This window comes from Epinephelus fuscoguttatus, linkage group LG7 (assembly GCF_011397635.1).
Source record: "Epinephelus fuscoguttatus linkage group LG7, E.fuscoguttatus.final_Chr_v1".
Lineage (NCBI taxonomy): Eukaryota > Metazoa > Chordata > Actinopteri > Perciformes > Serranidae > Epinephelus > Epinephelus fuscoguttatus.
Window position 1 is genome coordinate 43,926,937 of NC_064758.1, and position 27,477 is coordinate 43,954,413.

Here is a 27,477-nt window from a genome sequence, read left to right on the forward strand (position 1 = left end):
AATAAAAGCACTACGTCAGTGCAACAAAATGAATTGACGTTTGTTTTTTCCTCCAACAACTAACGCACGTGATTGGGTTTGGGAAAATAAGAACAGAGTTTGGCTTTATAATCTTACAGGACGTAAAATCCGCTCTCCAAGATAAAAGATGGTGTTTGATGGACCCATCCTGCAACCCTCCCGCCCGCCCTACTCGGACTTTTCGCCCCCTTAACTGTCGTTCTTGTCCTGAGGTGTTCCCCCCTGATGACACTGAGCACTGGTAAATTATAACAGCGACCAGCTGCGTACCATGCCGCGTCAGTGTCTGACGCCGCAAGTCACTGCCCAAGCACCAGATTTCGATGACTTCAGAGTGAGACTGGGTTGCATTGACATATGACGTCCAAGGTACCCTGGGTGTGTTGGTTGTTGACGTTCTGGGATGCCGTGTCAACAGTTTGCATACAGTCTCTTTCAAAATAAATGTATGACGGCGATACAACACTGCAAATTAACATTTTCCTTCAACAACACACAAGTGGTTACGTTTAATCAACACACACGTGGTTGGGTTTAGGATAAAAGAACAAGGTTTGGCTTTAAAATGTTACGGGAAGCCTCCCAGGTGAAAGTTGGTGTTTGTTGGACCCATCCATCTCCACTCCTACCCACTCTACTCAGACTTTTCATCCCATTAAGTTAAGTTACATTGTTGTCTGGCCATATTTCTCCCTACACCGTCAGGCGCTGTCACACACTCATGCGTGTCATGCCGACAATGAGGACAGATTTTTTGGAACTTTGGAATGAGACTGGGTTGCCCCAATAAAAACATGAAAGCACAGGAATTTTATTTTGACAAAATTTTAATACAGTTATGCAAAACGACACAAGCTGGTGCGTAAAATTACCCAGAGTGCAGGAAATTAAGAGCTCCAAAGGTTTGCGGCAGAGCACCTGTTTCATGTGTTCCCCCCAGTGTTCAAATGAAGCCATGCTTATTACACTGTGACAAGTTTTGTAGGTGGAAAAATAAGTCAGAGCAAACAAACAGATCTGAATTTTATTTGGACTCATTACTGAGAAACAAATAAACTTTAGTTTGAATAAAAAGCACAAAAGAGTTTTTTAAGCTGGAATCAAAACTTCTTGCACACTGTCGCCCTCTGCAGCAGTGTGGGGGAACTGACATGATCTTCAAGGTACCATACATGCAATGCATAGAAAATGTTAACACGGGCAAAGTGTACAGAGCTGACCTGATAGACCCCTTTACTTTTAGTAAATGGTATGATGTTTCTTGGAGGGCGGGGCTTAGCTGGAGGCAAAGCAATTCTCCACAGATATTAGCCGGCACTAGTAGGAAGATGAGGAAGATGATGTGAGTGGTGCATTCAGAATGATTCATTGGCGCGCACTCTGACACAAACTGGAGTGTTGATAAATTGGGAGCGCTGTCTGAATGTAGCGTTGGGTTATCCAGAGCAGCGCACTCTCAGAGTGGCAGAGCGCACTCTGGACACTCTGTCTGTGGAGACGGAGCAGCAGAGCGCCGAGCGGAGTGAATGTGTGATTAACTTAACCGTTGGTTCATTCATGTAGAAATATAACGCTGCGTTTCTTCCACCAACAGGGCTCTCATTTTAGTGTAGAGCGTCAGACTGAATTTACCAACGCACCATGTCAGGTCACTCACTCTCCGGGACCGCCAGTGTTACTTGAATAAGTAAACACTGACCAACGGGACCAGACTGGCCGACCCGTATGCTCTCACTCAGTGGATGGATGATGTCACAGGAAGCCAATCTTACAAAGGAGGACCACACTTGTTTGTTTTGCTATGGAGGCTAACGTTAGCTAATGTGCTAAAAAGTTAGCGTTGCAGAGAAATCCAATCTTCCTCTTAATCCCTCCCCAGTTTCTGATGAGGTGGACATGATAACCCTTAATACACATAACCTTATTCATCCCTACAACAGGAAATACTTTTTCCCTAACCTGATATGAAGTGTGCGTTGCACATGTGAGCATTTTTGATGATGGCCTCCGTCCAGTCCTTTCGTCTTATCACATTTAACCATAGTTGTCTTTGTTTTTGTTGACGGGCAGTAGCGGCTGGTTTTGAGCCATGACTGCTTCTATTCTGGCTCCCAATAACACAACAAGACAAACACATTTTAACACTCCTGTGTAGCCTACAGCCCTGTGGGGGAGAGGCAGCTGCACCTCCAGCTAATAAAATGACGTCATTATGACATCAGCCCTAAAAGGGTCTATATTTTTCAATATATTAACATATACTCTACTATAATACAAAATATTCTCTACATGCTGTGAAATATTTTGCTTCCATGTCTTTTTTGGCTTAACTGGCTTTCTCTACCAGGACAGGTGTGATATGATCAGCATTTCTTGAAACCAATTTATCACATCAACATTGAAAATAACATATTGCATACCAAGTTAAATTCCGAACACGTCATCTACCTGCACAGGTACAAAAAAAGCTTGCATTCTCCTAAAATCTTCTGCTGCATGCTGCTGCTGACACCTAACTGCTGCTGCTACATAAAAACTGGAAGTAAAAACATTTGGAGTTGAAGGTAAATGTATCCACTTATATGCTGTGTATCTCTGTTTCCATTCAGGTGACTCTTCTTCTGGTTTGACTGCATGAGAAGAAAATTACGCAAAGTTTTGGTGAGTAATTTTTCAGAAATGGAAATTTGTGTTCATTTTTTGTATTCCATGCTGCAGACTAAAACCTGACTAACCTTTACATGACCTTCACACCAAGTCTTGCTGCTCCTCTGTGTCTTCTCTGTCCTGCACTGACGGTGTCCACTGCTGAGACGTTGACATAATCAGGATCAGACTCCAACTGATGGAAAGAGACGACAGGATGAGAGTAAATGTAATTTGGATTTGGAAGATTTTATATTTCTTTTAAATTGCTCTTTTATAAAAAGGGCATCTGCCGTAAATGTTGTCGGAAATGGTTAAAGACAAATACACATTATTAGGACCCAAGCACTATGCAGTGCGAGGACCCTACTGAAATCCAGGGGATTTTTATTCTTCTTCCTTCAAATGAATTGCACTTTTGAGGGGTTTAACATACTCAAAACTCATGAAAGTTTGCACACACATATCATCTCATGCTTGGCTGCCAAGAAATGGCTCAGTAGCGCCCCTTACAAAATTTCCACAAAGCAGCTGCTGAAGCTGGTTCGACCTCTTGGGATGTTACATGTGCCTACCAATTTTCGTACATGTACAGTACAGGCCAAAAGTTTGGACACACCTTCTCATTCAATGCGTTTTCTTTATTTTCATGACTATTTACATTGTAGATTCTCACTGAAGGCATCAAAACTATGAATGAACACATGTGGAGTTATGTACTTAACAAAAAAAGGTGAAATAACTGAAAACATGTTTTATATTCTAGTTTCTTCAAAATAGACACCCTTTGCTCTGATTACTGCTTTGCACACTCTTGGCATTCTCTCCATGAGCTTCAAGAGGTAGTCACCTGAAATGGTTTTCCAATAGTCTTGAAGGAGTTCCCAGAGGTGTTTAGCACTTGTTGGCCCCTTTGCCTTCACTCTGCGGTCCAGCTCACCCCAAACCATCTCGATTGGGTTCAGGTCCGGTGACTGTGGAGGCCAGGTCATCTGCCGCAGCACTCCATCACTCTCCTTCTTGGTCAGATAGCCCTTACACAGCCTGGAGGTGTGTTTGGGGTCATTGTCCTGTTGAAAAATAAATGATCGTCCAACTAAACGCAAACCGGATGGGATGGCATGTCGCTGCAGGATGCTGTGGTAGCCATGCTGGTTCAGTGTGCCTTCAATTTTGAATAAATCCCCAACAGTGTCACCAGCAAAACACCCCACACCATCACACCTCCTCCTCCATGCTTCACAGTGGGAACCAGGCATGTGGAATCCATCCGTTCACCTTTTCTGCGTCTCACAAAGACACGGCGGTTGGAACCAAAGATCTCAAATTTGGACTCATCAGACCAAAGCACAGATTTCCACTGGTCTAATGTCCATTCCTTGTGTTTCTTGGCCCAAACAAATCTCTTCTGCTTGTTGCCTCTCCTTAGCAGTGGTTTCCTAGCAGCTATTTGACCATGAAGGCCTGATTCGCGCAGTCTCCTCTTAACAGTTGTTCTAGAGATGGGTCTGCTGCTAGAACTCTGTGTGGCATTCATCTGGTCTCTGATCTGAGCTGCTGTTAACTTGCGATTTCTGAGGCTGGTGACTCGGATGAACTTATCCTCAGAAGCAGAGGTGACTCTTGGTCTTCCTTTCCTGGGTCGGTCCTCATGTGTGCCAGTTTCGTTGTAGCGCTTGATGGTTTTGCGACTCCACTTGGGGACACATTTCAAGTTTTTGCAATTTTCCGGACTGACTGACCTTCATTTCTTAAAGTAATGATGGCCACTCGTTTTTCTTTAGTTAGCTGATTGGTTCTTGCCATAATATGAATTTTAACAGTTGTCCAATAGGGCTGTCGGCTGTGTATTAACCTGACTTCTGCACAACACAACTGATGGTCCCAACCCCATTGATAAAGCAAGAAATTCCACTAATTAACCCTGATAAGGCACACCTGTGAAGTGGAAACCATTTCAGGTGACTACCTCTTGAAGCTCATGGAGAGAATGCCAAGAGTGTGCAAAGCAGTAATCAGAGCAAAGGGTGTCTATTTTGAAGAAACTAGAATATAAAACATGTTTTCAGTTATTTCACCTTTTTTTGTTAAGTACATAACTCCACATGTGTTCATTCATAGTTTTGATGCCTTCAGTGAGAATCTACAATGTAAATAGTCATGAAAATAAAGAAAACGCATTGAATGAGAAGGTGTGTCCAAACTTTTGGCCTGTACTGTACATGTACGAAAATTGGTAGGCACATGTAACATCCCAAGACGTACAAAAAGCCTCTTGGAGCCATCCTCTAAACCCAACAGAGAATCCGCCATTTTGAATTTTATGCGAATTTTTTGTGCATTTTTGGCCATTTCCATGGGTCGTACTTAAACAAACTCCTCCTACAGATTAGACTCTATCAACGTCAAATTTAGTATGTCCCATCTTAAGACACTGGACATCAAAAGTTGTTCATAGCTTGAGTTTTTGTTGAACCATGTGACTGTGACGAGGTGTCCTCAGGTTATGTGTAAATTATGGATGGATGGATGGATGGATGGATGGATGGATGGATGGATGGATGGATGGATGGATGGATGGATCACTGAACAGACCTACCAGACACCCACAGTGTAAGGCCTTCACTTGCAAAATGTCACTCAAATTAACATAAACTGACAAGAGAGACTGAAAATGAAAACAAAGAGACACAAAAAGATGAAAAGGACCTACAAAGAGACACAAAATAACTACAAAAAACAAACAAAACAATCACAAAAAAATCACAAAAACAACAAGGAGATACAAAAAAGACCATGAAGCCACATAAAACAACCAAAAAAGACATAAAATTACCTCAAAGAGACTCAAACAACTACAAAACAACATAAAACAAACACATAGAGACACAAAATGACAACAAAGAGACGCAAAACAACTAGCCTGGTTCCAGACCACAGACCCCGCCCACTCAGCTGAGTAGGCTTGCATCTCTGGTCTGGCATACTTCAATGAATTTGCGATTTATGGACGGACCAATGAACGCCGGGGGTCTAGCGATTAGCCAATCAGCGCCACGCTGATGTCAAGCTGTGCGCTGGTGGGTAACTGGTGAGGATAGCAACAATGGCGACCGCTACAGATCCTACAGATGCTGTTGAGGTATTTCGCCACTGCTCGCGTTAATGGAGGACCAAATTAAGGAAGCTGCTAAACTGGATTTAACGGCGATGCAGCTGGGCGTGCACGACGACGGAGACATTTTAAACGGGCAATGCTCGCTTGTTTTCGGCACCGCCAAGGCATGGATACTAATGACGTCAGATTCTGGGTGAGTCGTTGATCTCTACTGATTGGTTAGGGAAAAATCAAATTCCCTCCTCCCCCTTGTAAATCGCCTTCAATAGAGGCGATGTCAGACTGAAGGTTCTGGGAGCTTCAGTCTGACACTCAGGCTACAAAACAACCACAAGGAGCCACAAAACCACTAAAAGATACATAACAACTACAAAGACATGCAAAGCCACCACAAAGTCCATATCTCTGGCTCCCGTGTAGGAGTGGTGGTGGGGCCCTTTGCATATGTGTGCCCAGGGAGCGACTGTTTCATTATCCACCCATGTTCAATCTGTCTCTCACCTCCACAGTCTCTATGTCTTCATATGGCTCAGTGGAGCTCAAAGTTTTCTGCCTCCTGAATTTAATTAAAAAAACAAACAAATAAATAGATAAATAACAAGTTCAGTCAAAAACTCCAACACAATGAAAGTAAATATTCATATTAAAAGATGATTCATTTTTAGATTTTCACCTCATCCACAGGGAATAAAGAAGCAGTAGAGTCGGCATCACAACCACCAGAGTCAGCCTGAGGATATTCATGGTCATCATTAATTTATCTACAAATAGAGATAAACAGTCATACAGTCAAGGTTTCATGAATCAAACCCTTCATGAATCAGGTGATGCTGTCTGTTGACCAGCCAGTAATTAGTGTCATGGAGGAACTAACCTGCCACAACTGTCAGTTGTAAGGCGGAGTAATGACGTCCTCTTGTGTTCTCAGCTTCACAGTAGTAATTCCCACTGTGTTCAGGTCTGACGTCAGTGATGGTGAAGATCTGTCCTGATGCTTTTGGTGAGTCTTCATTCTCCTTGTACCAGGTGTAGTTAGCTGCTGGGTTAGCATCACTGCTACAGGTCAGAGTCACTGAACTGCCCTCCACAATCTCAGCAGAAGGATTCACTGACACAGAGGGAAGCTTTGGAGCATCTGGAGGAGAACATGTACAGAAACACAGCTGTTTTTAAGCAACTAGGTTGTCGTTACATTTCCTCCTGCAAAGACTGGACAGATTTAGGATGTCTGTCAGTTTTATATCAGCTGTTTCACTCACATTTCACATTAATGGTGATGTGACTAGACGCCCTCCTCCCCAGCTCGTTCTCAGCTGCACAGTGATACTGTCCAGAGTCAGAGGACTGGATGGAGCTGAAGACAAGCTGTGGTTCTTCACTGACAGATATAACATCTGGATTTCCATTCTCCTTGTACCAGGTGTATTTAGCTGCTGGGTTAGCATCACTGCTACAGGTCAGAGTCACTGAACTGCCCTCCACGATCTCAGCAGAAGGATTCACTGACACAGAGGGAAGCTTTGGAGCATCTAGAGGAGAACATGTACAGAAACACAACTATTTTTAAGCAAAGACACACTAGGCTGTCACACAGCTGTCATTTAGCTGTCATCTGTTTGCGGCTCAGTGGATGTGACGTTTCATCCACTGCGCAGAGGATTGTGGGTCAGGATAGCCAGAAAAGCATGCTGGTTTGCATTCTCCAAAATATGACCGGATGCAGTAGAACATCATGGTATTTTTGGCATACTGCATTTATGTCACTGGGACATACTGAATCTTTTTCTGGCATGTCATATCCTCCTGAGACCTGAACTTTTGTTTGGTATGCATTTTAAATTTCGCCTAGCTATTGTGGATCAGTAGGACCAGATAAGTGTAAAAACCTAAACACTGTCAATGATACATTAGTCCTAACGTCCTCACACAAGAGGAGTGGCTTAGTTTGTTACTGTTGCTAAGATTAGTTAAATTTGTTGCCATATCAAACTATAAACATTATTAATCATAATAAATATGTTTCAACCATAAATTGTGATCAGGTTTTGGACCTTGTCCACTTCTGTGTTCGGGGTGGGCTGCAGACTGACGTGGCAGAGATGGCTGCCATCTTGTTTTTACAATAGTGCATTGTGCTCTTACTGCCACTAGATGGTTGTGTTCTGCTTGCTTTAGTCCTGTCACAGTTATCACTGTCTTTTCCACCCACTCAGATCACTTCCTTCTTATGTTTTGTACATCATTCTGCTGAGTCTACATCCCCATATAGAATTTCTGTGTTGATGTAACATATCATAAAGGTTCTGACAATATTTAAGTTTGCATAACAGTTTATGTGTATTTTGAACTACATGGACCATACTACACTTATGTTTATTACTTTATTTGTGTGTTAGAATACAGGCACAAGTTATGTACACCAGGTATGGTGCTGTGAGGCAGTGTAGTGCGCATGATAAAACAAGAGTGTGGACAACGTTGTGTGTAAAAGGCGACATGGAGTTTGTGTTGATTTGGATCGTAATAAGTTGTGACTGTGTTATGCAGTGTTCAAGTGTGGTAATGGGTAATGCAATCATCTCTTGCATTCTCATCGCATTTTAGCCATTAGTCACCTTGAGGCGTCCTGTTCTACATATCTACCAAGTTTAGTAAAAATCCATATGGCGGTTAGGCCTAGATAAGAAATGAGCTCTCTAGCGCCCCCATTTTGTTTGATGGGCTCAATAATGGAGGGGTCCCCTCAGATTATGTGTGGTCATGTGCCTACAAAGTTGCGTGGTGATGGGTGAAACCCTTGAGATGTTCTACACCTTTATGTGATGAGCCACGCCCTCCACAATATTCATTGCCTTATAGAAGCTCAGTTTTAGGAAGTTTTCCAACTTTTGCCAAGAGGGAACTTTAGATATTGGTCCCTAGATTATGTTCACCCAGTTTCATGCAGATCGCTCAAACTTCCTAGGAAGAGATCCATTTGAAGTGTTTTTCAAAAAATTCAAAATGGTGGAAAATCTATATAAGCGGAAGTTATGGGTTCTTGAGGCAAATGTGTTCCTCATGAGGAGAGGCATCTCTGTGCAAAGTTTCATGTCTCTACCACATACGGGGCATGAGATATGCCCATTCAAAGTTTGACATTTCAATCGTTGCTATAGCGCCCCCCTTTGGCCAATTGATGTAATATTGCTTCATTGGCATCCTCCCATGACCCTCTACCACTGTGCCAAATTTTAACAACATAAACCCTGATTTATTCTCACTATTCAGCTTAATGACTTTGAAGTTTAAGGACAAAGCTGTGGTCCTGTCACAGTGTAGTAAACTTACACACTGCAGGAGAGGGGAATTCCTGATGTCCCTTTACAGCACAGGAGATGTTGTCTGCAGGATAAAGCTGAGCCTTAATACTAGATGTCTCCACACCCATCATCTCCTCTCCATTCTTGAACCAGACGTAGGAAGGATGACCAGCTGGACTGCAGCTGCTGTGACACTTCAGCTCTGCATCGGTGTGAGACTGCTGGACTGTTATTCTGGTCACCTGCACCTGGAGAGCTGGATATGAGAACACGGAACAATATCACACCCCCAGGTCTAATGAAGAGAGATGATAGATGTACAACACAACAGTTAAATTCAAACAGCGTTAGTTCAGGCAGGACACGATGTCAAGGTCAGCTCACACCCCAGCTGAATCAGCTGATCTCAAGCAACCCAATCAACTGATGAATCAGCTGATAGATTCCTTTCTATCTGCTCTGGTCTGCCTACTGTTGCTGCTTCCTCTGCAAGCTGCTTTGCAACCCTCCTCCACCCCAGCTCCTCCTTTCCATGTCGTGATCACACAAACTCAGGAGTTTTTCTCATGCATAACGTTTTTAAATGCACCGTGCTGGTGTATTTACATCAGCCTGTGTTTACCTGTGACAGTCAGATTTGTACCAGGTAAACTACTCCTCCATTCAAAGCTTTGTGTCTTGAATTTGAAGTGATACGCGGCTGAATCGCTCTCTCTCAGGTCGGCGATTCTCAGAGTGGAGCGTCCTCTCTCTGTCTCAATGATCTGAACACGACCTGCATACTGGGAGTCTTCTCTAAGGTCCTCAGGATTCTTCCGCTGATCTCTACCTTCAGGACGGAACCAGAATTTAGATGTGATGGTTTCATTGTTGTTGTATGTGCAAGAAATGTTCACCAATGAGCCTCTGACGGCACAGACGCTTCTGTCAGTGTACGTCACTCTGTTGCAGGATTCATCATTGATACCTGAAAGATAAAACAATCTTTAAAATCATTTTTCAACCAGTGTTGGGTGACTCCATATTTAAAATATATGTAGCTGTCTGACTGAACAGTTGTATCCCTCACACGGTTTTATGTCAGTGGAGGAGTGTTGAATAAACTCACACACCGGAGGAGAGGGGAAAGCCTCGTATCCTTCAAGAGCACAGGAATAGCTGTCTGCTGCATGAGTTTCCTCTGAATGTGTCGCTTCTGACATTTTCTGTCCATTCTTGTAGAAGATGAATGAAGGATAATCAGGTAGACGACAACTGCTTAGGCACTTCAGCTTCGGCTCTTCCCAGATATAATCTTCAAGATATGTAGCATAATGTAAATGACTGATCACCCGCATCTCGAGATGTGGTTCTGTGAAGGAGGAGCACACACGTTATTTGTCATTTGTGGTAATGTTTCTGTAGAAATAATTAACACATGAATGAAACGTTACCTGAGACAGACAAAGTGACTCCAGGTGAACCAATAAATCTCCCATCTGGTTGGTTTGTTATGAACATGAACATGTACTCAGCTGAGTCACTCTCTCTCAGGTCTGTGAGTCTCAGAGTGCAGAGGTTGTTCGCAGGATTGTACTGCACACGGCCTGAATACTCTGGGTCTGCTGTCAGATCCACAGGAACAGTTCCATTCATTTTAGTAAACCACAATGATTTCTCAACTGTAGTGTTGCGGTCCTTCATTCTGGATGGGTATCTGTATGTACAGGGTATAATCACTGTGGATCCTTTGATGGCACAGATCTGAGTGGAAGTGTAAGTCACTCCCCCGTCACTCTGACCCTGTACCACTGTAACACAGAGCACATCAGGAACCACAGTCAGATTGAGAACAACATCAGGAGACAGACTTTGATTTGTAGTTAAGGTCACAGGTAGCCAACATGAACTGGCCCAGCATCAGCCCAAACTCGGCACACCAGAAGAAATAATTCAGACTGCGTCCAGTTGCTCCACTTGACTGAAACTCAAGATGAATGATGCCTCAGAATCAGGCCAAATGACATGGCCCGATTCCGGCTGCCAACACTGCCATCACTAGGCCGTTATCAAAAATGACCTGGCCCAGCATCAGCCCAAACTTGGGCTGCGGTCGAAAAGTCCCTCCTATCGTCTTTTCCTAACCACTTTTCCTTGACCTTGATGGAATTCGTCACAAGGTCAAGGGAAGACGTGAAGGAGAATTCATAAGGACTTAGGAAAAGACAACTGCGGTGCTGAGAGAATCCGACTGCACTTACACAGGGCTATGTAATGATGGGACAGCAGATGTCACTGACGTGGGTTTGCTGTGGTGAAACTACAATGTTCTGAAGATGGACTACAAAAAGTGCATCTTAGATAATGCGCCCTGTACGTTCTCATCGTGTTGTTTCATACAGGATATATAAACTAACAGAGTGAAACAACATTACAGTCTTTTGTATAGTGCCCAATTCTCTCTTTTTGTAATGATCCTTCCACTGTAGCTCTGCAGGGAAACACAGGGGAATAAAAAGTGGGAAGTAGTAACTTCACTGATTATTTAAATCTCCAGATACACCAATTATATGCACATTTACGCACGAGGCACAGCGACATTACTTCATTGATTATCCAGGCTATCTATTTCTTTTCAATTCAATTCAATTTTATTTATATAGGCTAGCGCCAAATCACAGCAAAAGTCATCTCAGGGCACTTTTCACATAAAGCAGATCTAGATAATACTCTTGAATTTACAGAGACCCAACAATTCCCCTATGAGCAGCACTTGGCGACAGTGGTCAGGAAAAACTCCCCCTTAATGGGAAGAAACCTCGAGCAGAACCCGGCTCTAGGTGGGCGGGTTAGAAAAAGGGTGGGTGGGCGAAAAACAAGTAGGTTTCTGGTTTTGGTTTCATTTCTATTTCAATTCGCCATTTGAAGACGAAAACAGGAAAAGTATGTGGATTTCCATTTTTTCTCATTCACATGAAAATCGGAAAATTAAAATAATGCGTTGTAGGCTACATTTGTTTATCCTGTTATAAAATAAGTTAAGCAAAGCTGTGGACGGAGGGTAGCCTACACCAATGGTAGCAAAACGTTCATAGTTCGCGTCTAAGTTTAACATAGCCTAATGTTGAAAGTTCAAAACATATAGCATATGAACAAGTTATGGCATGACATGTATAATCCTTCATAAACAACGGTAACTTACATGGTGATCTCCTATGGGGTGCCGTTTGTAAAGTGTCTCACGCTGAAAATAACAACATTTTGCCACATTTAGCTTCAAACAATGTTTAAAAAAGTATTGTGAATTTTTTAATGTCACCTTTTACCACATTTACAGCAATATTTGTTAACTTAAAAATATATTAAATAGTTAAATCTAAATATTAAATGTGGCACCTAAATGTTAAATGTTAAATCTAAATGCTAAATCTAAATCTAAATGTTTATGATTTAACATTAAGATTTAGATTTAGCATTTAGATTTAATATTTAGATTTAACATTTAGATTTAGATTTAGCATTTAGATTTAGATTTAATATTTAGATTTAACATTTAGATTAAGAGTTAGCATTTAGATTTAAATTTAGCATTTAGATTTAACATTTAGATTTAGATTTAGCATTTAGATTTAATATTTAGATTTAGATTTAATATTTAGATTTAACATTTAGATTTAGATTTAGCATTTAGATTTAGATTTAGCATTTAGATTTAACATTTAGATTTAGATTTAATTTAGCATTTAGATTTAACATTTAGATTTAGATTTAATATTTAGATTTAGATTTAGCATTTAGATTTAGATTTAATATTTAGATTTAACATTTAACATTTAGGTGCCACATTTAATATTTAGATTTAACTATTTAATATATTTCTAAGTTAACAAATATTGCTGTAAATGTGGTAAAAGGTGACGTTAAAAAATTCACAACACTTTTTTAAACGTTGTTTGAAGCTAAATGTGGTAAAATGTTGATGTTATTTTAAGTGTGAGCCACTTTACAAACAGCACCCCATAATCTCCTTCCTTTCTCTCGTCTCGATCTTTTTCTTTCCTAATCATTTGAGTTTGTGAATGGTGCGTCGCTTGGTCGCTTTAAATATTGCCGCTGCAAGGACTTGTGGGACAGAATTATCTCCTTTCCTTTCGTAAAGGATGGTTAAGTGTACCCTACGCTCAAGGAGATTAGAAAGGAAGCATTGAAGCACCTTTCCTTAAAATTTAGAGAATCCGACCAGCTCTTATCATGGCTGCCACTTAGATACTTCCGGGTCACTTCACTCAGATAGGAACCTTCCTAAGCAAAAAGACTATTCAACCACATTCGGCCTTGGCATACAGAAAGGAATAAGTCGGGCCTTGTCCAGTCGCCCCACTAGGCTGAGACTTGGGATGAATAATGCTGCTGACGCTGTCATCACTGGGTGTTTATCAGACATGACTTTGCCCTTCATTGGTCCTAGCTCAGCACACAAGGAGAAGATAAGTCACGCTGTGTGCAGTTGCCTGACTTGGCTGAGAGGCAGGATGAATGACGCTCCAGAATTGGGCCAAATAAACTGGTTGTTATCAAAAATGACCTCGCCCAGCATCAGTCCAAACTCAGCATGCCGAAAGGAATAAGTCAAGCTGCGGCTGCCAACACAGCCATCACAGGAATGCTTCACTGTGTAAAGCCACATTTCAGAAAACAACCATCCCACTTTAAATCAGTGTAAGACAAAAATAATCTTATAGTACCAACTTGTTTTAAGATCAGGGACACTCTTTTTTATTTTTACATCTTTGTTGCAGACCCTCTAACATCTCTTTTCTAAATGGTTGTGAAGAAGGCTTGCAGTTTGGACACATAATTTGTTAAAAAAAAAATCAACAAGTTATTTAGAAGATTCTTTCTTGGTTAACCACACAAACACAGCTTCACTGTCTTTAATGGTGCATAATACTTGACAAAGTTTGTCATGCTAAGGTATAAGTGTATCATGCAAAGAACTCTAAAGAAAAAGAAGTGAATGTCTGATGTTTAAGTGATTACATTGCATAGCATCAAATATTTTTGATCACAAAAACACCTTCCTTTGTATGTCCGAAGTGTGCTTAATGCCTAACAATACAAATGTAGATGTACAGTACCTTGTACAGAGAGAAGGAGGACAACAAGTCCACTCGCTGCTGCTGTTAAACTCATAGCTGCTCTTCACATCTCTGTCGAATCACATCAGATCACGTACATGAGAAATACTGTGTCAGTAAGTCACAATGAATATGTCTATATTACACGAGGAGGATGTGGCCTGTGAAGACAGTGTCCTCTCTGGTTGGTGACAAATAGATATCAAGTTGTTAAAAACTGGCCTGGCTTCCTTCCTCTTGTCATCATTTATGTATATGAGCAAGCAGAATAACTGAACCCCCATGTTAAAATGAAGAAATGATACTTATTGTTTTGGAGATGATGCATTCATTTCTTCAAATACAGTTTATCCACAGAGAGCGAGAGTCATTTTTAATCTCATAATGCCTCTGCTACTTACACTCTGACCACAAATGTCCTATAGAGAGAAGAAGGACAATAAATCCACTCACTGCTGTTAAAGTCAGCTGCTCCTCATGTTTTGTTAAATCAGCGGGTAAATCAAATACATCAGAAATACTGTGTGTCAGTAATTATAACACATATGTCTACATTATAAAATGAGGATGTGGTCTGTGAAGCCAGTTGTACAGAAAAGATAATAACTGGCCTGGCTTCCTTCCTCTTTACATTAATGATGGACATGAGCAGGCGAATGACCCCAAGATGAAGTGAGGAAATGATTCTTACTGTTGTTTTGGGGACAATATACCTGAGAGGACGTTTTTTCAGGTTGTTAAAATGGTGGTGGTGGAGCTCGTGGAAAAGTCAGGTGATTATGGTGTTTTTTTCATATGTTTTTATATACACATCCTTGCACTTTGAGATCCAAGGATGAAAAGTGCTTTACAAATAAAATTTATTATTATTATTATTATCCATCCATCCATCCATTTTCATCCACTTATCCAGGGCCGGGTCGCGGGGGCAGTTGTTTGTTTGCTGTGAGATGTCCAGAGGGAACATAGGTGTCAATCTTATGTTTTGATGCAAAGAGCGGCCTCCTCCAGTATGAAACAGGCCCTTGTTTTTCTTGAAATCTGATTGGCTCAGCCGCAGTCATCAGTCGTTACTCATGGCAGACCAGGCTAGTTTGATCGTTAATGCTAGCTACTGAGAAAGAAGAAAGAAACATCGATAAAGCCGATAAAAAAAAAGAAAGGGTGGTGCAGAAAAACCTTGAATAAAAAAACTTAAAGCTTCAGTAGACAACATTGTTTTGGTATAACTGAGTAAAAATTTTACAATATCCTCTAAGCATAATGTAAATCAAGTGGTCTGAGACAAACAATAGGTTTCTGCACCTCACCATGGCTCTGTGTTCAGCCTCTAAAGAATCAGTATCGTGCCGACGTGCATCAACCAATCAAAGGTCTGCTCAGACCACTGCATTCCTATTGGCTGTTCTACTGCATATGCACGTTCCCGTGCCGCCGGCAGAAGGGGAGAGCAAGCGGCAATGGCGAACAGTGCACCAGGTAAAATAGCTATTCCAGCATTGGCTACAACTGCCTACACGGCTAAACCCAAAAAAAGGAAGACAGAACTCGGTTCCCCGGAGCCCCGGAGGGAGGGAAAGGGTGAGGTGGGGCCAGGCCCGCCCGGAGGACGCGAGGGTCGGCCGTGGGAGCGGAGCCGAGGGCTCTCCGCGGAGAGGGAGAGCCGAGCCTTGGGGGTATGTGCAGGGCGGGCTGCTGCGCAGTGAGGGATACCCGAGGCTCGGGAGTATGTGCGGGGCCGCGAGGGAGGGATGGGAAGGGCTGCTGCGTGGTGAGGGAGAGCCGAGGCTCCCAGAGAGGGCGAAATAGAACCAAGTAGGATAAAATACTCGCCTGCTCATCTGGTAGGAGGGGCTCAGGGCGAATGAAACCTAACCCTAACCACCTAAACCACCAGCAGATGAGACTCAAAAATCAACCGTTTTCAGGCTTTCTACCCACTGCAGCTTTAAATCTTTACAAGAAGAGGCAGCAAAGTGCTCCAAGATAACCGACCTGTTTGGCCGAGGCATTTGTCAACGGGCTGAACTGCTGGTGTTGCTAACGACAGAGCCGACAGTGCCATTATAGCAGGTGTTTTAACGTTAGCTTATGTTCGTGAGTGTGTAATGTGGAAGGTTGGCTTTGGCAAGTTGCATATTTCTTCTAGGTGTCCGGTTCAAGAGGCCATCTAGCCTACTAGGTATTGCATTAAGTCATTATAATTTAAACCTGTACTAAAAGAAAATATGAGCTTGCTTTTTTCCTGTGGATGCATCATGGATTAACGTGAGGTGGTGCTCCCAGTCCCAAGGACCATGAAGCTGAGGGACAGACTAACCCCAGTCGTGATGAGGAGGAGGATGAGACCAGAAACATGACAGGTGCAATGTGAAGGCACAGCCTACTATACATGACATTTTAGCCAGAGGAAAACCTTTTTAGTAGTACTAAGTGGGATTATTTTTGTTGTAGTAATAAGTTGACTAAAAGTTGACTATAGGGCCTATTGCCCAATTTATACCTCCTTAGTTCATGGCTGTGAGCCATGGAGATGTAAACTGGGCTGGGCTGGGCAGACAGTTATATTGTGCATAAAATGAGATGCATTAGGATAGAGTCATATGCTCCTATTTAAAGTTAAATAACAAGCACATTGCCATTTGTGGCCAATTCTTTATTACATTTATTTTATAGTCTGGAATTAAACAATAACTGCTGATTTTCTGATGCAGTTGATTCTGAGGACAGCGTTTGTGTAGTGTGTACAAGCATATAGAGGATTATAGGTAGAAGTGTGTGGGCCGGTGCGCCTGAATGTCCCAGGCTGAACTTGTGTCCCAGTCCGCCCCGGTCCTGACCCCTTTTGATGCAAAGGAGCAGCGGATCTACTCCGAGCTCCCTCTGGATGTCCGAGCTCCCGCCACCCTATCTCTAAGGCTGAGCCCAGACACCCCACGGAGGAAACTCATTTCCACTGCTTGTATCCTTCTTACATTCTTTCTATCACTACCCAGAGCTCATGACCATAGGTGAGGGTTGGGACGTAGATGGACCAGTAAATCGAGAGATTCGCCTTCTGGCTCAGCTCCCTCTTCACCACGCAGCGCCAACATCACTGCAGAAGCCGCACCAAACTGCTGATCCATCTCAAGCTCCATTCTACCCTCACTCGTGAACAAGACCCCGAGGTACTTGATCTCCCTCACTTGAGGCAGTAACTCTCCCAACCCAGAGGGGGCAATCCACCAGTTTCTGGCAGAGAACCATGACCTCAGATTTGGAGGCACTGACTTAAATCCTGATCGCTTCACACTTGGCCGCAAACCAGCGGCTCTCTGTTCTCAGAACATGTTTTTCTGTTCTCAGAACAGCTCTCTGTTCTCAGAACATGTTTTTATCGTCTGTACCGAGGGAACGTACAGGGCAGTTATGTCTGCAGCATGTGGAATCTTCTGCAGAGGGTCTTAAAGTTGCACTCATTGCTGCATCACTTTTGTACACAATCTCCTATATGCCAGTATCATGTATAACTTAGCTGGTCTTTGTAATTATGTGCAGTTGCTCCTTTTGCGTTTTTATGGTTCACTTCCAGTATACATTGCTTTTTGGCTTTTCTTTGTAGAAATCTTACTTTGTGTTTTATATTGCTTGTTTTAGAGCTGTACGTTTTTATTCTGTATTTTTACGGTTAAATAAGAAATGGAAAAATATTTAGAAAAAACGAACAAACTCATAGCTGCTCCTCACGTCTTGTTAGATCAGCAGGTAAATGAGAAATACTGTGTGTCAATCATAAATATGTCTCCATTATAAAATGAGGATGTGGTCTTTGAAGCCAGTGCGTGTTCTCTCCGGTTGGTAGTTATTTGTGAAAGATAATAATCTGGCTTCCTTCCTCTTTACACTAATGATGGACATGAGCAGATGAATGACTGTAAACCCCAAGATGAAGTGAAGAAATGATTCTTACTGTTGTTTTCGGGACAATATACCTGAGAGGATGTTTTTTGGTTCTTGGTGGTGGAGCTCGTGGAAAAGTCAGGTGATCATTAAAGTCAGAAGGATTCATCATCTAGGACCACAAATGTCTACATATCGTCTTTCAAGATAAACTTCTGTTTTCACAAGAAATTTAACATTTACATACAATCTCTTAAAATAAAAGCACCATGTTGCTAAAGCACCACAATATGACATATTTTTCCTTCAACGAAAAACACGTGGTTGGGTTTAGGAGAAAAGAACAGGGTTTGGCTTCACGAGCATCGCTATCTCTGGTGAAAGTTGGTGGTTGTTGGACCCATCCACCACCCCTCCCACCTGCCACACTCGGACTTTCACCACCGTAACTTTCGTCCTTGTCCCGGCGCGTTTACCCCTGATGCCACTGGGTGCCATTAAACTATACGGCAACAGGTCATGCTGACGTGAAAGGACGCCCCTTTCTTTGTTTGCCTATTTTGTTGGTTTCTGCTGCTGCAAGTCACTTGCTCTTGTCACGATTTCGACTTCTTCAGAGTGAGACTGTGCTCTTTTTTAAGCAGTTAAGCTGCACTGGGGGACTCTAAAGCATCTGCCTCGTGGGAGAAGTTGGTACTTATGATGTAGGACATGGGTGGGGTCTGAGATAATCTCTTGGGCCTGTCTGATAATGGTTTGCTCAAAGATAGACTGCAGTGTGGCAACTGAATCCCATGATTTCCATGGCTCTCTGCATAAGCCTGGTGGTCTGAGCTTTTAATTGTACACTGGGGTTGTCAAACCAGACTGAGATGCTCTCAACTACGGCATGGTACAAGAGGAGCAACACTTTGTGGCTGACTCCAAAGACCCTCAGCCTGCGGAGGAAGTGTAGGCGCTGTTGGACCCTAGTGCAGACCTTATCTACCTGAACACTCCATGTCAGTTTATGGTTGATGTCTATGTTCAGGTATTTGTATGATTCAACCTGGGCTGTGTTTTGGTCAAGGTTAACCACTGGTGAATGGTCTCCAGTAGATTTGGGGTCAGATGTTTTATTGATGTTTATGATGAGAAAATGTTTATCTCACCACTGGACAAAATTCTGGATCTCATGTCTGTGCACAGCTGTGTCACAGTGTCAGACATGAGATCAAGATGATGGATAATATATATTGCCTTGTTGATGCACAGCAGGAACCCAAATAAAACAGTCCAACATGCTCTTGGTTTTCCTCACAGCTTTAGTGAAGTCTGAACACAGATCCGTTCAGCCATTACACCTGCTCAGTCCCCCTCCACGCTTCACTCTCTGCAGCACTCCTCCTGTCTCTCCTTTTCACCAACCACAAGAGCTCCCAGCTGCCTGAACAGCACCGACTAGTGGCCATACCTGATACCTGAACATCTTAACATGACTATAAATACTGTGTATGTGTAAACAAGATAGTACATTTACATAGTTTACTCAATCTAAGTTTGTACTGCATCTCACAGTTTCACTCTCCCAACTTTTTTGGAACACGTTGCAGGCATCAAATTCAGAATGTGTGTATATTTACAAGAAAGAAAGTTTATCAGTTTGAACATTAGATATCTTGTCTTTGTACTGTATTCAATTAGATAAGGGTCAAAAAGATTCGCAAATAACTGCATTCTGTTTGCATTTACATTTTACACAGTGTCTTGGAGGGGTTGAACACGTCACAAAGTTACGTGATTGAATTTCACAATAAATAACTAATCTCTTACTATGAAAACTTCTGTAGTTTAATTAAAGTTACTTAACAACATTTTGGTGTTTACAAATTGGTTACATCCAAATGTTTTGGTAAAAAGTTTTAAAGTTTATTTGGCATATTTCTGCAAATTTGAGCGCAACTTTAATGCAGTTATGTTTTTAGGAATTTTTTAGCTTTAAAACATTTATTAAAAACGTAATCAAATGTAATATGTTTCATTATGAGATGAAGTTATTGTTAGATTTTAACAAGGTAACTTGTAATATGTAAAGTAATCTTTCCAACACTGGGTATAGTTTGATACCCAGATTTCAGTAGTATACTGATTTTAAGGTATACCATGATACTAAAATTGATGGTTATGATACTGTGGACGAGATGGGGACCTTTTACACAAACTTCCATTGGAAAAACATATTTCAAGAGGGGCTGCAGCGATGAATCTCAACTCTATTTTACTTTTTACACAAACTTTAATATGAAAATAAATGGTTTCAAGTTTCAGTTATAGTAATGAAACATTTGTTTAACCAAAACTAACACCTCTGGTTTCATTTCGTTAAGGGTAATTTTGACAAAATAATGACTTGGTAAAACCGTGGTACCGAGAAACCACAATATTCTCTGATACCATACCATAACCAACCCTATATGTTACAGTATGGTTATCATAATATTATTAATAATATAGGATGCAATGATGCATAATATGCAGCCTGAACTCTGTTAAAAACTCTTACAAGCATTTTTGGTTGCACAGAGTTTTATTTTGACATTGGTGCTCCATGAATCTCTGAGCACAATCCTCCAGTGGTTCAGACGGATATACACAAACCAGCTGAACGTCTCCCGTCGCGCATGCGCTCTGCGGCCATCACAGTATGAAGAAGAGTGCAGTGCACAAGTAGCGCGAGAGGTAAACAAGCTTTTGTGATTCTCATTTACACATTTATTGCTCACAATCACGTTTATACAGCGGAGAGAGTTTCATGAAGGTGTCTGCATCCATGACAGCTCAGCGGGCGACATTAAACTCGCTGCAGTCTGTGTGACTGAGCAGAGGCTAACGTTAGCCGTGTTAGCTTATCTGGTCCCAGTCAATGGAGAGGAGAACTACTGACACTGTTTAACTGGATGAGCTTAATGAACAACTTCAAACATGGCGTCGTCTCCTCTCCAGAGCAGGTGGAGTTCACGAAGTTATGATTTTGAAGCATTTTGCGTTTCGTCTTCTTGTCATTTCTTGCTGCTCTTTGGAGCTAACAGAGGTTAGCATTAGCATTTTAGCCAGCCACTGTCAAATATTTGAGTGGCTACCGAGGGGCGGGGCTCCTTGTTTGACTGCCAGCACGTACGGCCAATGAGAATTCAGAACGGGTGTCCCAGCGGCCTGTGAGCCAATCAGCTTCGTCTACAGAGGACGTTAAAAGATTAGAAATGTCAAAAAATAGTTTCTTTAAATGATTAAACGCTGCTTCAGTTTGACGTTTCAGTGCGTAAATCTAATCTAATTCAGATTATCGTTACAGGCATGATTATTAATGATAAACTAAACTAAGAAGTCTGGCTGTAACCAGTTACTTCTTACGTCCTGTCATCACGTAACTTTCAGTAGACCTAAGTTAGCGTACAAACTGAATGAAATAACTCTTGTATAGTTTTAACTTTGTTATCAAATTAAAACATGGCTGCCTCTGTCACTTTATTTCTACGCTTCTACCACAATGTTTGAAAACGTTTTACAGTAAGATAATAGAAGTAAGCCGATGCGCGCACTCGCGACGTCATCTTGGAGCAGCTGTCACAGGTCGCGCGCCTTTGGTTGAAATCAATACAGGGTGTTGAATATGAGGAAGATGATGCATGGTGCAGGTAATATTACACTGAATATACTCCTACAAGTAAAAGTTCTGCATTTAAAACTGTGCTGAGGTCAAATTATATAATCTGCAAAATGTGTGATGCCATTAATGTGTATGTGTCATTTTACTGCTGGAAATGTTAAAGGTCGTGCTCATTTCAACTCCGTTATATACTGTTGTATAGTTTAATCTACAGCAATGCATCATGGTCTGTAAGCTCATCATAAGTGTGTAGCTTGGCTGTCCTGTGAGCATGGGTGCAGATCTGATGACAAGTTTGGGGGGGGGACAATCAGTTGTGATTTTTTTTTTTTAATTGCAAGCGTGCAAATCATGCCCGCAGAGCGCTTGAGATTGCCAGCATATTTCACGATTTCATAGAGGCTCATCACCATCACCAAGTCATTCAAAAAGCACTACAGAGAGAATCATATGCTTACCTTCACTGTTTATTTCTCTTAAACAGCCAGTAGTACATGGAGCCAACCATCACCCTCCTTTTCACTGCTTTGCTGTTAGTTAATGCTACTTCTAGTTTCAGGGTCTCAGGCATGTTCTGTCCACTCACGTTCTCATCTCTCGCCTCTCACAGATTCTTAATTCCCCTCATCATCTTCCCTTTCTCCCAGTATATAGGACTACTGTATGCATCAGTGGATATGGGTGATTGTCAGAACATGAGCCCCTAACTGAGCTTGGTTAAACTAACTGATCATGTTTTTACAGAGCCAGAAATGCTAGTTTTAGTACAGTTCTGAGAGCACAATAAATTCTTAGAAGTTACACAAGTTGACCCAACAAAATCAGATTTATTTAAATAAATTCATATCCATTCATTAATCATCTTTATAGGAGTAAATATCCCAGTAACAAAATGTGCCTATTTTCTCCTTATCACATCACATTTTTGATAATGTCCATGTACAGTTAGGTGCCTTGTTTGTTTTCATCTGCCATTTTGCACAGCATGTAAGAAAGTCTCATTGAGTAGGACAACTAGACAAGTTAACCCAACAAAATCACAAATTCATATGCAGTCATTTATGTAACCAAACCATATATATAGGAATAAATGTTCTTATAACAAAATGTGCCTATTTTGTCCTTATCACATCATTTATTTTAGAATTGGGAATGTGGAGTCAGAAAATACATTTGTTCAATTTCAGTTATTTAGGCTGTTGAGAAATGGGGGGCACAATTTGTGTTTTTCAGAAATTGGGGGGGGGAGCACGTCCTCTAAAAAGTCCTAAACACAGCCAGGTTTCAGCTTTGTGACGACTTTTCCAGCTGATCCAAGAGGGTTTTGAAAGAGTTCACGAAGCATAAGCATTTCTCAACACATAAAGGAACACTTCATCCTTCAGTTTATCACAAACATTCAACATCAACACATCTCTCTTGGTTTTCACCGGACAGGAAGGGGATAAAAACTGTCATCTGAAAAGCAACTGAAGCTGTCAGACAAATGTAGCGCATTAAAAAGCACAATATTTACCTCTGAGATGTAGAAGAGTACAAGTATGAAGTGGCATGAAATGTAGAAAGTAAGGTAAAGTACTTTTAATTCAACAGAAATTTATTTATTCTGAAGGAAATACTTGTGCCAGAGGATGCTTCAAATTACAGTAACACAAATACTGTAACAACAATTAACACTCTATTGTTTTTAAAACAATAGAGTCCAGCACGTTCCCCAGGTCAGGGTCACTCACTGGATCCAGTTTTAAAAACAATAGAGTGTTAAATATCAGTCAAAATATTCAAAATATACAGGATATAAAGTGTTTTCAAGGAGCAAAAGCAAAAACCAGTGCCTAATAAAGTAACAACAGGAGTAAGATAAATACTATAAAAAATGAACTAAAATGGTGGAAAATACAGACTGCGCCTGAAGATCAATGTTATATTGTATGTGATATGACAATGAGAATTAGTGTTGCACATGAGAAAATCATATTGCACTACACAGGCAAGTGATCATGATACTGAAAAGTAATATTGCGCATGATGTTGAAAAGTAGTAATGTGCGTCATGTAAAATAATAGTGCACCTTATGCTGGTGAATATGAAGCAATGACAAAAAGAAATAATTTAATAAAATGGAAACTCAAATTCTGCTCTGCATGCACATGAAGTTTAAAATGCATTGTTGCCAAAGTGAAATAAAAAATAGTCTATTCTAAGCATACAAGTGCCATAATAATAATGAAATAAAAAATAGATTGACTTTGAATTTAAATAAGTGAGAATGTGCAACCTAAACTTGAAAGTTAGGTTACAAATATTAATCTTGGCATTTGAATTTGAATTATGTACAATGAAACACTGGCCTTTTTATGATCAGTTTTATAATTTTCAGCTTTGACAGATTATAAGAAAAATGCCTGGGATACTCCTGCGTGATGAAAACTTTAATATTCAGTAGAAACAAGACGAAACAATGGCATTAATCAAACGCAAATGTCAGCTTTGCTACTCATTTTCATGTCAGCTAAAAGCATGTTTTTGACCCATTTTGACTTTGGTGAATTGTGGATTATGACGAGTCTTGACACGTTCAGACTCAGTGGGAGTTTGTCCGTGGAATTTGTGGAATTCCCCAAGATGGTTATGCTGTTCTTTAATCTGCACATCTTTGCAAAAAAAAAAATGTCACAAAGAATGCAAAGTTTACACAGTTCTCTACTTTGCTGGCATAGTTAGCGTGTTTGACAGATTCATGCTCACTTTTAAACAGAGTGAAACCAGACGCTTCAGCTCTTGATCAGCCAAGCTGGTTCAGACTCAAACAAACTGACAGAGTGATTATTTTTAAAATGTAAATGTCTCCCCACTAACTGCAGAATAAACTCTACAGTGTGTTAAATGTATGTACAAAAGTTACCTGGATATTTAACTGTATTTCTTTGCAGTAAGACAGAAAACATTTTACAAATAATTCATCAGTTTAACTTTTCTTGGGTATTTTTTTGTCTCTGTTTCTGCCAGATGAAGACTCCCCCGGACAGGTCAGGGATCACCTTTGAGGTTGGAGCTCAGCTAGAAGCCCGAGACCGCCACAAGAACTGGTGTGGACCACATACATACACACACACATGCTCACACACATAATGTAAGATATGAATACGCAATGACGTTTTTAAATCCTGCATTATGTCGTGTCCTGTCAGGTACGCAGCCACGATCGAGAAAATCGACTATGACAAAGAGCGGATCCAGGTCCACTACCGTCAGTGGAGCCGGCGACATAACGAATGGTTTCACTGGAGCTCACCGTACCTGCGGCCGCTGGAGCGAGTCAGCCTGAGGAGGCAGGGCCTGAATCCACCATGTTCACAGCCGGTATGACACAGACTCTGTGTGTGTGTGTGTGTGTGTGTGTGTGTGTGTGTGTGTCATTAACACTTTTGGTTACGACTGAAATTGTCAAAAGGTTTTCATTAGCCCCTTTTACACTGCCTGTTTGCCCTCACTGTTCTTTATGAAAGGTATGATCGCAGAATGAGGAAACCTCGTTGTCACGCCAAAACAATGTCTGTATAAACAGGACAGCCATCAGGACGGGATCACAGTGGCACAGCCATGAGGTTTTGACGATGTGTTATGTGTGCAAGCCACTGCGGGAGATTTAAAAAGTAGCAGTCAGCAGCTAACTCAAAGAAAAGGAACAGTAGACGAAAATGTCCACAAATATGGGAAACAATAAGGTGTGGAGCTCCTTACCCTCTGAGCAGAGGACGAGATCAGCCGCCATATAACAGGGACGCTAAATGATCTCAAAGCGCTGTTGGTGCGTATGTTATATTTCACACTAGAGGTCAACGCTGTTGTGTTACATGTCACGCCCATCACACCCCTTGTGAGACAGCAGGGACTTTATAGCGGCTCTATAGCACTATCTCTGAATAAAAAGGGCTGACGACATAAAATAAAAGAAGAGTGTGTATGCATGTGCATGTTGCGGTGTTTGTGCTGGACTTTATTTTTCTGTCTCTGTCTCAGATGTTTGTTTCAGGTACAAAGGTTCTGGCCTGTTGGACAGACTGTCGTTTCTACCCGGCCAAAATCCTCAGAGTCAACAAGGACGGTGAGGCTCAACTTTTACACCCCATGTTACATTACTGCACACTGAAATGATTGGGCGATTAAATTATTAGTCAGTTCGTGGAAAATAATCAACAACTGTTTTTATATTTGTTTTATTTTTTATTCTATCATTTTCATCTGGTTTCTGAGCATTTTCATTTTTCTATTGTTTTTTATTCTCGGAGATAATCTAAAAACAAAATCAATAGATTAAGTGATAATGAAAAATGTTTGTTTTAACGTGACTTTACACTGAATGAGGTTAATAGATAACATCCAAACCAATCTTGACGCTTCATGAAACAAAAAGGCCCCAAACTCGGCCTGAAACCTGATTCTTATTCTGTCTGAGTCATGTAGGAGAACTTAACAGCGTTCCCACTGTCGTGCAATTCGTAGTGAAATTATCAGATCAGAAAACTGTTTTCCAGGCCTGGAAGTGGTTTAGAATCAACAGAATGTTTTGGGGAAGTTGTTTAAAATATGTTTATGAAAATCACAACATTTCTAACGTTACGTAAAATACATTGTATTACTAATTTAAAATGTGTTGCTGTGCGCGACCGTTGACTGGGTCTGTCTCCCAAGAAAGGGGCGCAGTCTTGACGTCGTGTGAAGAACCAGTATGTTCCGGTCTGGTCTATTTGCATATGCAGCTAGTTGGTGGCAGGAATGTCTAACTCACAGGCAAAGATAACAAGCGCTAGTGGTTTGCTTATCTGCATATGCCTGAAAGTGCATGTTTATAGGCCTACTCATTTTAAACTACTTAAGTTAAGTCATAGAAACAGGGTCATATATTGGAGAAGTTTTAAAAATTCATTGTGAAAAATGTGTGGGAACCCCGACTTTAACTGCTGTTAGTAGTCGACTTTGCATTCCTATTAACTCTGTCATGGTCCAATTTATGTTTTTACATGTTCATGTGGCGTGGAGGGGATAAATAAAAAGAGACAGATCTTTGCACGGCTGATTAAATGACTTGGACTCTTGGGAACTGGAGACTTGAAACTTGACGTACAGCAGCAGATCACAGTGCTGTTATCATGTCAGTACTGAACTGGATCAAATGTTTAAGAAGCTCCATCAACTGCTACCAACTACTAAACCTGGTGTGTGTGTCTCTCTCTGTCAGACTCCTACACGGTGCGTTTCTTTGATGGTGTGGTTCGGACTGTGAAGCCCACAAAGATCAAACCCTTCCAAAGAGTAAGAAATACTACACTCCTATTGGTTCTCATCTGATTGGCTTCACCAGTCACAACTCAGTTTATCTTACATGTGTGTTTGTGTGTGTGTGGTGACACAGAAGTCCCGATCTGAGAAGAGTGCAGTGGGAAGCGAGGGATGGGAGGAAGGGGAGAGCGAGGAGGAGGAGGATGGTGGACAGAGAGAGGAGGAAGAGGAGGAGCAGGAGGAGAAGAAGAGGAAGGAGGACATGGAGGAGAAGGGGACGTCAGAGGAGAAAGAAGGGACTGAGGAGGGAGAGGAGGAGAGGAAGAGGAAGGGAGAACCTTCATCCTCCCATTCACCAGCTAAGAAGAAAACAGATGACAGTAAGTCACATGATCTGGTAACGCAGAGCAGATCTGTAGGTGAGGTGGATCCGTTAAGGTTTTCATTGTCTTCAGTCATGT

General features: G+C 41.4%; 2 protein-coding genes across 5 annotated transcripts in view; one reads left to right on the forward strand and one right to left on the reverse strand.

The window, feature by feature from the left end:
• Positions 1–962: 962 nt before the first annotated feature.
• LOC125892260 (B-cell receptor CD22-like) lies at positions 963–14,302 on the reverse strand. Its single transcript, XM_049582173.1, has 11 exons — positions 14,205–14,302; positions 10,521–10,877; positions 10,196–10,438; positions 9,710–10,054; positions 9,116–9,343; positions 7,045–7,314; positions 6,660–6,920; positions 6,459–6,546; positions 6,287–6,341; positions 2,757–2,863; positions 963–2,651 (listed from the first exon to the last, which is right to left on the reverse strand). The coding sequence occupies exons 1-10, from the start codon at positions 14,257–14,259 to the stop codon at positions 2,759–2,761; spliced, it is 2,007 nt and encodes a 668-aa protein (XP_049438130.1). The 5' UTR covers positions 14,260–14,302; the 3' UTR covers positions 963–2,651; positions 2,757–2,758.
• The window catches only part of LOC125892259 (PHD finger protein 20-like), a 44,218-nt gene continuing 19,381 nt past the window's right edge, over positions 2,641–27,477 (forward strand). The window contains exons 1-6 of one of the 4 annotated variants that reach the window (XM_049582169.1): positions 2,641–2,682; positions 24,743–24,822; positions 24,925–25,096; positions 25,757–25,841; positions 26,976–27,049; positions 27,150–27,396. In XM_049582169.1, coding sequence (XP_049438126.1) covers positions 2,656–2,682; positions 24,743–24,822; positions 24,925–25,096; positions 25,757–25,841; positions 26,976–27,049; positions 27,150–27,396 — 685 coding nt within the window. In that variant the 5' untranslated portion in view covers positions 2,641–2,655. Of the gene's footprint in view, positions 2,683–16,474; positions 16,568–20,722; positions 20,805–21,016; positions 21,074–24,742; positions 24,823–24,924; positions 25,097–25,756; positions 25,842–26,975; positions 27,050–27,149; positions 27,397–27,477 lie in introns of those variants that run through there. The other 3 variants (XM_049582171.1, XM_049582170.1, XM_049582168.1) reach the window with 3 other exon arrangements.